The 16553-nt window shown below is 38.2% G+C and overlaps 1 protein-coding gene across 7 annotated transcripts in view; it reads right to left on the reverse strand.

Moving 5' to 3' along the window:
• Tsga10 (testis specific 10) overlaps window positions 1–16553 on the reverse strand; it is a 95375-nt gene that overhangs the window by 41007 nt on the left and 37815 nt on the right. For 6 of the 7 annotated variants that reach the window (XM_038341478.1, XM_038341476.1, XM_038341474.1 and 3 more), the window contains one exon: window positions 3195–3310. The exons of the other annotated variant lie outside the window; for it this stretch is intronic. In XM_038341478.1, the coding sequence (XP_038197406.1) occupies window positions 3195–3310 (116 nt within the window). The remainder of the gene's footprint in view (window positions 1–3194; window positions 3311–16553) is intronic. 7 annotated transcript variants of the gene reach the window in all.

Raw genomic sequence — 16553 nt, forward strand, 5'->3', positions numbered from 1 at the left:
CAACAAATTTTAATCAAATATTCAATTAAATCAGCTTTTGAGTTAATTATCTCCTAATAATTTGATTCTTATTTTTCTAAAATTCCTAAGGAGGACAATCATCTGAGGTATCCTTTTTGTGAGAACTCTGACAGGCATTGAAGACATGAATAATTCATATGAAGCAGCGTTTTTTAAACTGTGGTTTTTCACCTAACTCTGTCAGAACCACCTAGGAAACACCAATTTTTAGGCTTTCTATAGTCTTATTGAATCAAAAATTCTGATAGTGGGCACAGCAACTTGTATTTTTGACAAGCACACTGTGCCCTCCACCTCACAGTCTTCTATTCCACATTGGATGAGAACTTTGGTCTAGAGTGTAGATGCTTTAGGATCACAGAATTACTTGGCATAAACCTTCAGTAAGTCTAGCTCTAATGATCTTTCTTAGCTTCTAGGAGACTATGTCATATGCCAGAGTTTTAGACCACTCTTCTAGTGCTCTGCAAGGAGAGTTCTGCTAGCCCAGACTTCTAAGACAGCACCTACAGTTATTCCTGTCTAGAGCCATCCCATAGCAGCGCTTAAGTGGTGATACCATTCCATCACATCATAGAGTACTTAAAATGCCATGGTCTTTCTCAGAGGTAGGAATGCCTCTCAGGCAACACACGTTTTTTTGTTTTGTTTTTTTTTATCTGTATATATCTCCACTGAAAACCAATCAATCTATTTATTATCTAGCTATCATGATGATGTCAAAATGACAGAATTTCGCATGCCTCTATGGGATTATCTTGATTACACTAAATGATGTGGAAGAAAGACAGTTCTTAATTGGAGGTGGGAACATCCTCTAGGTAGGAGGTCCTGGACTGTATATAAAAAACAGAGAAAGCAAGCTGAGCAGCACGCATGTATGTTGTTTTCTTCTGGTTGCAAACATAATGTGACTAGCTACTTTAAACTCCTGCTGTCTTAATTTTTCTGCTATTAGGATGAACTCTACTTTGAACTGTAAACTGAAATAAATCCTTCTTCCCTTAAGTTCATTTTGATAGGGTACTTTAGCACAACAAAAGGAAAAGAATACAAACATCTGCTTCTTTAAAAATCTATTAAGTACTGTATTCTACTGTATTGTTTGTTTGGATTTTTTGAGACAGGGTCTCATGGCATAGACCAGACAGGCTTGGAACTTGTTATGTAGCCCAGACTGGCCAGGAACTCATGATCGTCCTACTTCAACCTCCTAAGTGCTGGGATTGCAGGTAGGAACTTCCATGCTAAATTTTTGTTATCTTTTAGTTGTTTGGGATTACAAAGAAATGTTCTTTCTTAGATAAAATGTTCTATGTAAATAGATGTGAGCACATCTTCCTCTTCTTTGAAGTACCAGGTCAATTTTTGTTAGGCTTGTAGAAGATTAAACTACTTCTAACATTTGGAATTATCAGAAAAAATATCCTTCTCCAGGGAACAGCACACCAATTGGTTGTCCAATACCAAATGTCTCAAGAGTCTAGTCCAACTCTTCATTTTGTAAACTTTCTAGTGTGAGTTTATACTAATTAAAATATTTAAATAAAACATATATGTGCATATGAACACATTTATATGTGTTCATATGCACATGTGTGTGTGTGTGTGTATGCATAGGCATATGCACTCCCCTGTCTGTCACAAAGGCTAGGTTGGTTTCACTTCACAATAGCCACTGGCCAATGGGTGGTCATCCTACAATCCTGGCATTTCCAATACAAATGGGTCTCTATTGCTTTCCTGGGCCCTAGCTTCAGGGATTCAGAACCTACCTCTCTTGGTACAAATGTGATTTTATATATATATATATATATATATATACATATATATATATGTGTGTGTATATATATGTATATATAGCACATGTTTTATGTATATAAAGTATATACATATAATGCACATATATTCAAAAGTCTCAAGAGACTTTTCTGTTCTTTCCCACTTTTATTGACTTCTCATTCGTTCCTAGACTCACTTCCTTTTCCACAATTAATACTCCAAGATATTTTGGGTCACTGTTAGCCAAACTGCCAGTGCTAATGTTTACTGATAATTTTTAGACCCATATTATTTCATTTTCCAAAAGTATCTGACAAGAGATCATACCCTCTGCTTTAAAACACCTTTCCTTCCTGCCTTCCAGGTTAACTTCTTGGTTTTTCTCCCCACTTCTTTTATTTCATCTTACTCTCTTGAATTCTCCTCTCCTTATTCTCTGTCCCTGCACCACCCCCCAGGTTACTTCACGGTTTTAAAACACTGTGTATATATGGGACCTTATTATATTATCTTTCAGATTTCTCTTTGAATCTTTCTTGTCTCAATCAGTAGCAATTCTACCTACCTAGTTATTCATGCTAACAATTACTAAACATTAGAAGGGGGTTTAAGTAATTTTTTATTTTTGAAATTATAATTACATCATCCCTATTTTCCTTTCTTCCCCTCAACCTTTCCCATGTAGCCCTTTGTTCTGTTTCAAATTCATGGCTTCTTTTTCTTTAATTGCTGTTATCTACATGTATGTGTATAAATATTTAAATACAACCTGCTCAGACCATGTAGTATTACTTGTTATGTATGTTTTCAGGGCTGTGGTATTGGATAACCAATTAGTGTGTTCTTCTCTGGGAAAAACTAATTTTCCTGAGAATTCCAAAACTAAAAAAAATTTCTTATCTTTAGTCTTCCATAATCCTGACAAAAATTTGTCTGTTGCTTCTAAGAAGAATAAGATGTGAGCATGTCAACATAAATGGGAATTTTTATCAAACTGAACTTATTTTGTAAACTCAGACACTATTACTTATATAACTAATATATTATCCAAAGTGAAAATACATATACATTACAATTTCTTTCAACTGCTATGAGTAAGTTGCCATGTTATACAAAAAAAAGTTACATGATTACAAGTAATTATCATAAAGAAGGGGGCTGTTGCTTCAACTCTTCACTATAAAATTCAAATCATAACTAAGTATTTGCAGTTCTAAATCTAAACTTAAAAAATGTTGCAGTCAAATAAAAATGCATTTTCAATTAATCATAATCATACACTTAAGGCTAACAACCTCTTCCTAAGTGTATTTATAACTAAAGGAAAGAAAAATATATCTTTCTACAAAACTTAAGAAAAATAAAAGGCAATGATAGAAAAATAAACTTACCAATTTTTTCATCCAAGCACATAATTTTCTCCTGAGTAAGCTGTAGCTCATATTTTTTCTTAGCAAGGTGTCGCTGAGTATCAGAAAGATCTTTTTCTGTGTTTTCGTATAAAAGTCTGAAAATATTTTAATAATAAAAACTAATTCTGGAATTTTTATGTTTTATCAACTTTTAGTATATTTAAATCTAAAAGCTTTTAAGGACACTAATATGTTTTCCATTTTAATATTGTTATTATAAAACCACAATACAGAAAGTTTACAAAATAAGGAGTAGAGTTAGAAAGATAGCTCAGTCAGTAAGAGGCCCACCATGAAAACATGAGCACTTGAGTTCAGAGCCTCAGTACCCAATGAAAAAGCTGGCCAAGAGGCATGTATTTTTAATTCCAGGCCTGGGTCTGGGAGAGGGTATGGAAAGGCAGATTCCTGGAACTCACTGGTCAGACAGCCTACCCAGTCAGTGAACTCAAGATTCAGAAAGAGAAAGACTGGATCTCTACACTGATGGAAAGGAACAGACGAGGGCTCCCAGTGCAGACCTCTGGCTTCCACACAATTTCATTTTCTCTCTCTCTCTCTCTCTCTCTCTCTCTCTCTCTCTCTCTCTCTCTCTCTCTCTCTCTCTCTCTCTCTCTCTCATTTTTTTTATTTTATTTTGCTATGCACATTTTAGAGGTTATCATACTTTAAAGTTAAACTGAATCATATTTTACCTATACTTAATATTTAATATCTTTAAATCTTATAATGTAGCTATCTAGATCATGATTTTATGGCTAAAAAATTATTACATGAGTGTTAATCCCTTACTTTTAAACAGATACACTGGTTCCTTACTATTCGATTTTTAGGTTTATTCTAGTTTTCACTTTTACAATTAAATCTCTCACAAACAGCATATTCCCTCCACAAACATTTACTGTCTGGTGTGTATAAGCACTAGGAGCTGAGGAAGCAATGTGAATTAAGTTGGCCCTGATCATATCCTCAGGATGCTCACAGCCCACAAGTAAGTAAACAGACTTCCATTTCTAGAAATATGAAAGTCCTTTGACCAAAATCACACTTAGGCATATTGAATATAAAGTGTGAAGTCACTTTTATTTATTTATTTTGGTTTTACAAGACAAGTTTTCTCAGTATAGATCAGATTGTCTTAGAACTTGCTTTGTATACCAGGCTGGCCTTGAACTAAGGGATACGTTTGCCTCTGCCTCCCAAGTGCTGGAATAAAAGGCATGCAGCACCATCACCTGGTAAAGACACTTTAAATGTATGACAAAATGTGCAATAATTTGTAAGGGATATCTCCTAGTACATAATCAAAGCCTTGAGACTTACACTAATGTTGGGTCTGTCTGCCTCAGTAGTCTAGAAAAGAAAGGATGCCACAAGATACCTTCGTCATAAAGAATAAACTAAAATAATCCACACAAAGCCACTGAGCCACCATTGGAAGGTCAGTCTAGAAAAATTATCAGTTGTTAAAAGGCTCAGGGAATTTTACCGTGTAGAAGTCTTAGTATTAAAAGAATATAAAAGTCAAAGTTGGTTCCAGATTAAACACATAAAAGCGATGCTGATGAAACTTCTCTGGAGACAACACTCTCAACCCAGGCAAGAACTAAACTCAGAAACAGTCCTGTTGAAAATGATCCCCCATTTCAAATCGTAAGTTATATTAGAAGCAATACAAATTTAATAAGAGGTTAAAATATAAAAACTGAATTATATATCCCCAAATTTCAAAGTATAGCACTATTGAACGGAAACTTAAAAACAGATGTATTTAAATACATATATACAACACAAAATCAAAAGAAAAACAGCTTTTAAAATAAAATTACAAATTAAACTAATATTGAAACTTTAAAAACAACAAAGTTCAATGGGTAAGTTAACAGATAAATCTAAAGAGACAACTAGCAAAATGAAACAAACAGACCAGAAAAAAAAATCACCTTTATCAAGACCACAGGTAAGAAGGTAGAAAACTGACAGAAGAAGAGGCACAGAGATGGAACTGAGAAGGTCTGTTATTTACCTAATTAAAATCAAAGGGAGAAAATATAAGCAATATTCAAAGGAATGATATCTAATAAAAGAACTCTTAGAAAGCCGGGCGGTGGTGGCGCACGCCTTTAATCCCAGCACTCGGGAGGCAGAGGCAGGCGGATCTCTGTGAGTTCGAGGCCAGCCTGGTCTACAAGAGCTAGTTCCAGGACAGGCTCTAAAAAAGCTGCAGAGAAACCCTGTCTCGAAAAACCAAAAAAAAAGAACTCTTAGAATAAAGAAGTATTCATCTGAATCTATTATGGCAATTATAAGTAGGTAAAAGAAAAAGGACTTCAAAGGAATGAGAGGGGTGGGGCAGATTAACCAAAACTAACTATTATAAAATCTCACTAGAGTGTGAGCTAACTAAGAATATAACAACAGGGACTTTAGAGGCAGAAACACTTGTTGTTCTTGCAGGGACTCAAGTTCAGTTCCCAGAATCTAGAAATGGTTCAAATCCATCCATAATTTCAATTCCATTCATCTGATGCCCTCTTTTGAGCTCCATGGAAACCAGATACACATGTGGTACATATGCATACATGCAGATAAAACTCATAAACATAAGAGTCTTAATTTTTAAAAAAGAATATCACAACAAAGAAATCTGAACAAATGGATCCCATATAAACAGACATGCTCTAGAAAACATGGGTTATTAAATAAAAATCCTCAGTGTTAAGTATAACACCCCAAACAATACAGGCTATTGCCACTACTTTTGGTTGACCAACTTAACTAGGCAGTAAGACTCCACTATTGAAGACACCAAATACTTTAATTGCAGGACGCAGAGGAATCAACTTGTCTCCCTGCTGGCTAGCTTTCACAGTGCCAAAAGGTGCTATGCGGGGGGAGGGGAGGAATGACATCAATGATCTTACACATCCTGGACTCTACATGCTACAAATCTGAACAACTAGGCAAGATGTACACAATGGTACAATAGTGGCAAGGCTGTTTATGGGGTAACCAGCTGTTGTCTTGACTGGATTTGAGATCTGCTTCACAGAAGAGAATTTCTTATTTGGTACTATAAACATGGTCCAAATCCATGCCTAGAAAGTATTATGCCCAAGGGAGGAACCTCTTGGTGCTGTCTTTCTAAATGGCCATGTTGTCAAACTGTCTTCTTAATATTTGTTTTTACCCATAGGTTTGTACTGTTCTCAACCTTGGGCAGAGAAGCTTTTTGCTTCAGGAGGTAGTTGTTAATGCAAAGACTCATACCTGCTCAAAATGCTGAAAATAAGAGACGTTGAGTGCTCTGGGAACAATCATGAAAGGGAAGGCAAGAAGAATGTAAAAGACAGAGGATGAAGATGAGTATTGCAAAATGCTGTCCTCAGGATATAAGTGTTGAATACATGAACTCAACAACTATGGTTACCTGCACATGACCAAGCTAGGTACAAATTCCAACAAAGAGGTGTGAGGGACTCCCAAGGCCACACTCCTAGCCAAAGATCTACTAGCAGCTACTACTGATATGAGAGGGAGAATCACTTTTTTTTCAAAGGGAAGTTATTGGCAAGTTGTCCATGCCCTCAGTGATTAACCCCACAGTCATGTGCAAATGAGTAGCTCTTGGTTTAGTAGATACCGATACCTATACCTATATTTACATATACGGAGAATATGAAACTTGAAGGGAGATATATTGGGGAGGGAGCAGAAGAGTTAGCCGAAAGGAGTGGGATTGGATAAGATTCCTATGTATTGTATGCATGTATGAAATTTTCAAGTAAAAAAAGAATTCACAGAGAGCCATATTTCTTCACTTTATTCAAAATGTTCATTGTGACAAATAATACCTAAAGAAATCACTGAAAATGCTATATAAACAGTAAAAATAGCACACATAACACACGTACATCAAAATGGAATTTTTAAAGTGTTGTCCTATTTTTTAATTGTCTGCTTTTTAAACTACAGTTATCCTAGTTAGCAACTGCAACTCTGCCACTACCAGCATCGGCTAGGCCGCAAGAGCCACAGCCTGAAGAAATTCTGTTCCCTTGGGCACCGACTCTTTTAAAACTACTAAGAGAACTTATCTAAATCTCTGTCTCACTAAAGAACTCAAGATTCAAAGGTTGCGGTAGAATCCTGCTTCCCAAAGAGGCTGCACAGCAAGCAGCTCACCAGACTCGCCTCCTAGCATCTCCTGAGAAGTCCTCCTGCTTTAGCTCACCTCTCTTTTTAAACCAGCTCCTCCCTACTACTTCCTGTCAGCTAGTTGCTGACTTAGCCTCTGAACCGCAGGTGAATTTTATTTAATCAAACACATCTTTGCATCATTAAAGAAATGTTCCAGAGCATAAACAAAAAGTAACACACCTTAAAATAATATTCTACAACACAGAAATGACAAAAGAGGGAGAAAACAAAAAATAAAAATAAATAAGAGAACTGAAACATAATCACAGTAAATCAGTGTGCTCTTCCTTACTCTCATAGCCCCAAACCGAAAGCAACCAAAATGCTCCTCCTAGATTTCATGGTACCAAAAAGCACCTAGCAAGATTCCAAAGGAGAGAAGCAACCAATAGTCCTACCTGTCTATGATGCATATGAACCACAACAACTACCTCTGCACAATAACCCAAAGGGTCCAGGAGTGGCAAACATAACTTGGCAGTAACCATCAACTCTAATTGGACTTAAGACACACTAAAGAGGGAAACCACCTCTAGTACTGGAAACCTAGATAACTACTCAGTACTAGAGAACCCCTGGTTATTGGTGGAGAATCTATAACCACTAATTTACTAAGTCAACATAAGCCCTAACACCTACCAATCTATAAACATTTGTGACATTTTGCATGCACAAGATTTTGACCCAGTATGGTTTTTTTATATGTGTGCTAATTAAGACTTCTTCATGTCTTTAAGAACATTCTCTCCATATTGTACTTTTGTATCTCAGATAAACATAATTTGAGGCTTTCCTACAATCTGAATGGAAACAAGTCCTTTCCATTACATTCTTGTATGTGCTAGAATTGTCAGGACTGTGTAGCTGTCCCACTTGCTGTAGGTATGAGCCTTTTTTTAAAAGGTAACTGGAGTCCTTGAGGCTTTCTTACACACATGGTTTCTCTTCAATGTGAGCTTTTTTGTGCATTTAAACAGTACTAGAATGATTGAAGCTGTCCCATAGTGCTTACATGTGTGTTTCTCTTCTTTGAGAATTCTTTTGTGTATCTGAAGGAAACAAAACACCGGAAGGTTTTTCTGCAGTTTTTGTTGATGGTGGGTTGGGTTTCTTGTTTGTTTTTCTTTTTCATTCATGAGGTTTCTCCATACATTCATGCATGTTTTTTATAGAAAACTAAAATTTCTCCCGCACTGATTACATGTAGAAGGTTTTGTTCCAGTGTGAGTATTTTCATGGAGCTGAGTAGTTAAGTGGCTAAAGCCTTTCCGATGTGGCTTATATTCATAAGGATTCTCTCCAGCATGGGTTCCTGGAGATTTCTAAGAGAATTTAGGAAACTGAAGACTTTTATTACATTTCTTACCTTTACAGAATATCTCCAATGTGTACATTTTCTTTGCTTCTGGAAGAAATGGAAATAAGTTAAAGTTTTCCAGAATTCTAGCTTGGTTTTTGTTGCTGTGATAAACATCAGGATCAAATGCAACTTGGGACAGAAAGGGCTCAATTGGCTTTATTTCCAGGTTACAATCCATCATTAAGGGAAGTCAGGGCAGGAACTCAAAGCAGGAGCTTTAAGCAAAAACCATGGAGGAACACTGTCTATTGGCTTGCTTCCTGTGGCCTAGTCAGCACCATAAGACAAAGCTAAGCTGTCCAGAGAGAGTACCACCCACTATGGGCTGGGCCCTCCCTTACCAGCCAGCAATCTCGACAATGCCCTACAGACATGTTCACAGGTCAGTCTATGAAAGCAAGTCTTCAATTGAGGCTTCCTCTTCCCAGGTGCTTCATGCTGACAACCAAGATTTGCCATCACAACCACATTTTCCTCTATTTTCCTCATAATCATATTCTTTGTTGTCTGTATGAGTTCTGAAGGGGATGAATGACAAATGAGGACTTACTTACACACACACACACACACACACACACAGAGTGGGGGGGAACTGATTTCACATGCATGTTTTCTTGTTCAAACCACAATCTAGAATCTTCACAGATGGTTGCTTCACTCATTTTCAAAGAATCTCTACTACTTGACTTCTGATAGGACTTTTGTAGTCATCTTCAATGTTCTGGCTACCCACTTTTGTACCACACTGGACACTTGACAAGGTTTCCTCTACCACTCAACTTCTTATTTATCACCTGGGACTTCTATAGCCATCTTCAATATTCTGGTCTTCACATTTTTTTACCTACAGAAGTCATTCTCTAGAAGGTTTCCCAGGTCATATTTCTGTAGAGGGTCTTCTGGAAAGGCTCCAGAAAAGCACACCCCAGGATGAAGTTCACAGACACAGCTGCAAAGGTCAGTAACTCTATTTCCAGTTTCTGGTGTCCCGCTTCTCCTCAAGGTTCTGAAAGTCTATACAGGTCACAGCACAACAGAGAAAGAACCACCCAGAGTCTCTCTGAACAGCACACATGTAGTTCCAATAATGGATTGTAGATGAATATACACAGTATTCTGACTTTTTAAACTCGTCTCAAAAACTCTATCTGTTGGGGGCTGCAGACCACTGGCCCCTTGACTTTGCTTGCCTGAGTGAACCGAGCAAAACAACTTGTTTTCCTGTGCCTGCAGCTGCTCTGAGCACGAGACCCTCACGAGTTCCTGAAGGCAGGGGAGTGAATTCTGGTTGGTTTTACAGCTGAAAATCCCAAGAGCTCGGACGTGGCTATCAGTTAATGATCCCTATATAAGCTTTCCTGGAGCACACTAAAGTTGGCATTCTTGGCATTCTTGTTTCAAGGATGACCCGCGTCCCCACGTCTCTGTGTGCACAGATTTCTAAATCTCCAGCCTAGTTCCCAGCTTGCACACTGTACGATAGAGCACAGAACAGATGTGGCACTTTACATATATCCATATGATTAGCTTGATAACATTCTTGAAACAGTGTAAGTTTATACCATTTCAAAATTTATTTGGCTTAAAAGTTTGTAATTATAAAATCGATTAGTAAGTGCCGATGTAAAGTATTTGGGGGTAAGAAAATGAGGTATTAACTGCAAAGTACGAAAGAAAGTACTTTGTAGAACTGGAATGATTCTTTATCTTGAATATGGTGACTGACATCAAATATTTATGTGCTAAAATGACATAGAACTATACACACTCTTGTGCCAATGTGAATTTTCTGATTTTGATATTGTCTAACTAAGTAAACTGTAATATTGGTTTAAAAACGTGGACAAAGGATAAATGACCATTTCTATATTTTTTGCAACTTTTGTTTTGATTTTTGTTTTTAAGTCAGGGTTTCCTCTGTGTAGTCTTGGCTGTACTGAAACTCGCTTTGTAGACCAGGCTGGCCTCGAACTCACAGAGACCCACCAGCCTATGTCTCCTGAGTGCTGGGATTAAAGACATGCACACCACCACTGCCCACCATTTTGCAACTACTTACAAATTTTACTTTAAGATAGTAAAATAAATACTAAGATCTAGGCCACACAAGTAAATTATTAAATAAAAGTCGCTGGGAGCAGAAACAGGTAACACTAATTCTTTATAAAGTTCTTCAAAGGGGGCTGGAGAGACGGTGTGCGGGCTAATTTTATGTCCACTCAACACAAGCTAGAGTCATCTGAGAGAAAGGAGCTTCAGTTGAGAAAATGCCTCCACAAGATCAGCTGCAGGCAAGCCTGTAGAACATTTTCTTGATTAATGATTGATATGGGAGTGTCCAGAGCAATGTGGATGAGGCCACCTGGGATGGTATCCTGAGTTCTTATAAGAAAGCAGGCTGATCAAGGGGAACAAGGCATTAAGCAGCACCCCTCCATGGTCTCTGCATTAAATCCTGCCTTCAGATTCCTGCCATTTGAGTTCTTGTCCTGACTCTTCTTCGATGATGGACTACAATGTGGAAGTATAAGACACATAAATCCTTTCCTCCCCAACTTGTCTGGCCATGGTGTTTCATCTTAGCAATAGAAATACTAACTATGGCATATGGCTAGTGGTTAAAAGCACTTGTTGATCTTTCAGAGGCCCCAGGTTTGGTTCCCAGCACCCATATAGTGGTACACAACCATCTGTAACTCCAGTTCCAGAGAGTTACATCCAGAAATCTGATGCCCTCTTCTGACATTTACAGGCACCAGATGTGTACATACATACATGCAGGCAAAATAACATAAACATAAAATAAAACAAATAAATTTTAAAGTTCTGAAAAGTTTCATTTACTTCACAAAGAATGGTAAAAAGGGGGTGTGTTTCCCACTCTAAAGCATATGTAAAACATTACTATGTGCAATAGCTATCCTTGCATTATTAAAGCTACACTACAACCATAAATTTTCTTCTTAAAAAATATCTCTATAGAATACTTGAGACCAACATAAGGAGTAGAAAATGGGAAACTAAATGTAGTCATCAAAATAGTCAATTTAATAAATCACTACTAACTAAATCAAACTTTCAAGTAGGCATTCAAAGATATGGTGGTGGTAAACTGTAATTCTAGCCCTTGCGAGTTTACAGGCAAGAGGATCGGGAGTTCAAGATCATTCTCTGTTACAGTGCAAGTACACAAGATACTCTCAAAAATAAATTTAACTATTCCAGAATCTTGTGCTTCAAGTATCAGAAAATACACCAGAGGAAATCCCCCAAAATTTTTGGCTAAGGCACCTAGTATGTTGTTTTCTCTTAAGTTCACATTTGCATATGAAAAATAACTACTGAACTGGCAAGATGGCTCAGTCGGGAAAGGCACTTTCTATTTTACCACCCAGGCTGATGGCCTGCATTTGACCTCTAAGCATAACACTTTGGCACAAGTACACACACCTCATCATCATCATCATCATCATCATCATCATCATCATCATCAAGTATAAATTTTAAAAACCCTCGTCTATGTGCACCTGGACAGAAGACATCAATACCAAGGCCCTTCCAGAAGACTGAAAGGATCTCAGAGATACTCACACATGCAGTTTATGTATAGTTACCAAGAGATGGAAAACAACTGCCTATTGATGAAGAAAATGCCTGAAAGATGTAGCACTCTCAGCTCCAGCACCACATCTGCCTGCACACTGTCATGCTTCCCTGTCACAATAATGGACTCATCCGCTGAAACTGTGAGCCACCCCAATTAAATGTTTTCCTTTAAACATTTTAAACATTTAAACATTTAAACCTGCTATGGTCATGTCACCTCATTTGCATACTCAGATTCAGTCAGTCAGAGCTCAGGAGGCATGCCATAAATTTGGATGCTCTTGGATAGCAGGAAAACAACCAAAGAAAAGGAGCAGACTGCCTCCCTTCAAGGTTTGCTGGAGAGACTCTTTGGAGGCTCCCCACACCAGAGGTATCGATCACAAAGCTTGCTCAAGTCAGTCTCCAGGACTTGACCACCAGCTGACCTGCTTCTACTTCTAAGACTCTAAACTCAACTGGGTGCCAAGGGAAACTTGTCCCTGAAGTTGCTTCTAAAGTCCAAGCCCAGTGGCCCCAAACTTCACACTTGAAGCTATAGAGGGCAGCAGCTGAAGGCTTCAGGACCTGCTGCTCTGGAGACCACCTAGAGCTGAGACACTTCTCAGAGCTGCAGGGCTTTCAGCTAGCACCCCACTGCCACTAAGTGTTAAACCTATTTAGCTTGCATTCTATGTTTTACACTGTTTAAGGCTGTTAATCCAAAATTTGCATTAAAGTACTTCCTGATTATACTCTTTACTGCCCACTCCATTCTTGGAGGAGCGTGAGACAGGAACACAGCTGGCAAACGAGAGACAGTTACGTGGCTCCAGTGAAAGCAAGACAACTCCATTCAGGAGTGGGACTGGGTTATAACCCTCAAGTCTTACTCTAGTAGTAATCTACTTCCTACAGCTAGGCCTCACTTCCCGAAGGTTCCACAAACATGCAAAACAAGTGTTCAAGCACTATAACCATTTTGCCTTCGGCACCTTTAGGCTCATGAACATCTCATAATGCTAATTTATTCTGTCCAATTTAAAGTCACCATAATTTTTAATAGTTTCAACACTGTTCAAAAGTCCAAAATCTCTTCTGAGACTCGAGGCAAACACAACTGTGAGTCCCTGTAACACCAAAGAGAGGGTAAGTGACTGTGAAATGCTCGGCTCTAACTAGGGCATCTATATCATGCCTCTTCCTCCCCAAGGCTCATGGAGTATCACAGAAGTGGGGGCAGAAAGACCATTAAGAGCCGGAGGTTGAGAAGGAATGCTGAGAAATAGTGTCTTTTGGACATGACAGGGATGTTACAATCATGAACTCAACAACCAGTTGTGATTGCCTGCCCAAGACCTACACCAGATGAAACCAGTCAACATTCTAACACAGTCACATGAGAAAAGGAAATCCCTATACATAGCTAGCAGAAATAAAAATTAGTCTAGCCATCATGGAAATCTATGAAGTTCCTCAAAGATAATTAAAAATACATCTACCACATTCCCCAGTTATACAGTTCTTCAGTGTTTAACACAAGGACTCAAAGTCAACATAACAGAGATACTTGCTATTGATGTTTATTGTAGCATTAGTCACATCAGTTATGGAAAAAAGTATAGAACCATCAAAGTACCTATCCACAGAGGAATGGAAAGAGAAAATATGGTATACATACACAATGGAACTTTATGCAGTCATAAAAAAGAATAAAACTATGTTATTTATAGGAAAATACAATCAACTAGAGATCATTATATTATGTGAAATTGTTAGATCCAGGAAGACAAATATCATATTCTCTCTCATCTGTAGTCCCTAGATTTTATATAGATGCATATATTCATTTGTGTATACATGCATGACATGAAAGGAGAAGCAAAACTGTCTAGAGGAACAATGGGGCCTACTGAAAAGAGGGAGGGAAGGAACATGGTTAAAGCATATTATATATGTTCAAACAAATATCCTTATGAATTAATATTATGTGCAAGGATAAATGTAAATAAAGAGTCAGGAGGCAGGCAATGGACTTAACTAAGACAATTCTCCAAAGAAGTCATACAAATAATCAAGGTATATAAGAAATGATGTTCAATATCATTACTCATTAAGGAAATGTAAATCCAAACCACAACGCAATGTCTCACACCTGTAAGAATGACCACCAAACACTACAAAAAAAAAAAAAACAAGTGTTGGCATGAATGTGTAGATGCTGAACTCCTTGCACACTATTGGAGTGAAAATAAGATAGATCCCTACCTGAAAATCAGTGTGCCGACTGGGTTTTGTTGACTTGACACAAACAGAGACAAAGGTTTTTGTTGTTATTGTTTTGTTTGTTTGTGTTTCAAGACAAGGTCTCTCTGTGGAGTCCTGATTTTTCTGGAACTCACTCTGTAGACTTGGCTGGCCTTAAATTCACAAATATCCGCAGGCCTCTGCCTCCCAAGTGCTGGGATTATAGACGTACCATACCATCTGGCTTGGAAGAGGGAATCTTAACTGTAAAAATGTCTCTATAAGATTGGCCTTTAGGCAAATCTACACACTATTTTCTTGATTACTAATTGATGTGGGAGGGCCCAGATCACTGTAAGTGGTAGCATCCTTAGACAAGTGATTATAGGGTGTATAAGAAAGAAGATTCAATGAGTCACGAGAACAAACCAGTCAACAGCTATTCCCATGAACTCTACTTAAGTTCCTGCCTTAACTTCCCTCAATGGACTGTGACCCAGGATATCTAAGCCAAATAAACCCTTTCTTTCCCAAGTTGCATTTGGTCATGGTATTTATTACAGCAATAGAAAGCAAATTAAGACAAACAGTAAAGAGTTTCATTCTCAAAAACAAACCAATTACTCTGTTAACATGACAGGTCACGGTGCTGACCCAAGTCTGTGATCCCAGAATTCAGAAGGCTGAGGCAGAAAACAAAACCTAACAAAAGCAAAGACAACATGGCAGAAAAGAGTATAACCTTCATCTTTACACAACACACACACACACACACACACACACACACACACACACCAAAGTGACTATTTTGAAGAGGTTTCTGAGGAAGAACAGCATACCTGGGAAATCTGGAGGTATCAAGAACAAGTATCAGCCTTGTAGGTTTTCTGTGACCTGCTCTGCATGAGAAGCTGACAACTTCCACCAAGAAGGTAGCCACCATCAATCCCACCACAGACCAGATAAATGGGGAGAAGCTGCTTTGGCCTTACCCTCAAAAAGGAGTCATTGTTGTGCTGCTACTCTTGGACTGTGTGACCACTCCTCCAAAATCTACATGTGCTTCAAACCACAGAGCCATAATTGCATGCTTGCAGCTCAGACAACAGAAACAGCACTTCCACAGGCTGACACTGCCCTGGGCTGTCACTATGTGTTGTGTGTATGCCCACACTATGTGCTACAGCTCTACCACTGCTCCAGAAACCCCAGGCCCAGATACCTTGTATACCACCAAAGTTAGCTAGCTCTAACTCTGCCCTAAGCTCTAGAGTCACTCTCATTCTACACATGTCTGACTTCTACACTGAGTCCCCCAGACACCCCACAAATGTCACTAACATTGCTGCAGCAAACATATCCATGGATCCATCTCTGGAGCAAAAGCAGCCAAGCACAGTGATGCTCTAGACCTAGGATCTGCGGTTATTCCATGAGTGCCCACATATACTACCCTAGTGTTAGGACAGATGCCTCATTCATAGTCTCTTGGAGACAAAGGTAAACAAGCAGAACTGCAATAGCCCTCACCATCACAGACATCCACAGCCATGGCTGCTGAGGACTCACAGTCTGTGCTGACACCGACCCCAACTGACACGCATGAAGACTGAGCTGCTGAGCTTTCACCAGCGTGTGAACTTGATACTATACCCTCCACTATTTGAAGATGCTTCCCTATTGAAACTCAGCCATCAAATATGCAGCCATCAACACAAAGCAAGAACCATGCAAAACCATAGAAACTTGACACAATCCCAAAAAAACATAAATCTAGAAGGTGTATGACCAAAAATTTAAAATAAATGATTAAGACAGTAAACTAAGTTATAAGAGAACATAGACATGTTAATAAAATCATGAAAACAATATACAAATAAAAATTTCTAAGATAGATTAAAATTATTAAAAGAAACCCAAAAGAAATTCTGGGCTTAAAAACGGAA

This window comes from Arvicola amphibius, chromosome 9, assembly GCF_903992535.2.
Source record: "Arvicola amphibius chromosome 9, mArvAmp1.2, whole genome shotgun sequence".
NCBI lineage: Eukaryota > Metazoa > Chordata > Mammalia > Rodentia > Cricetidae > Arvicola > Arvicola amphibius.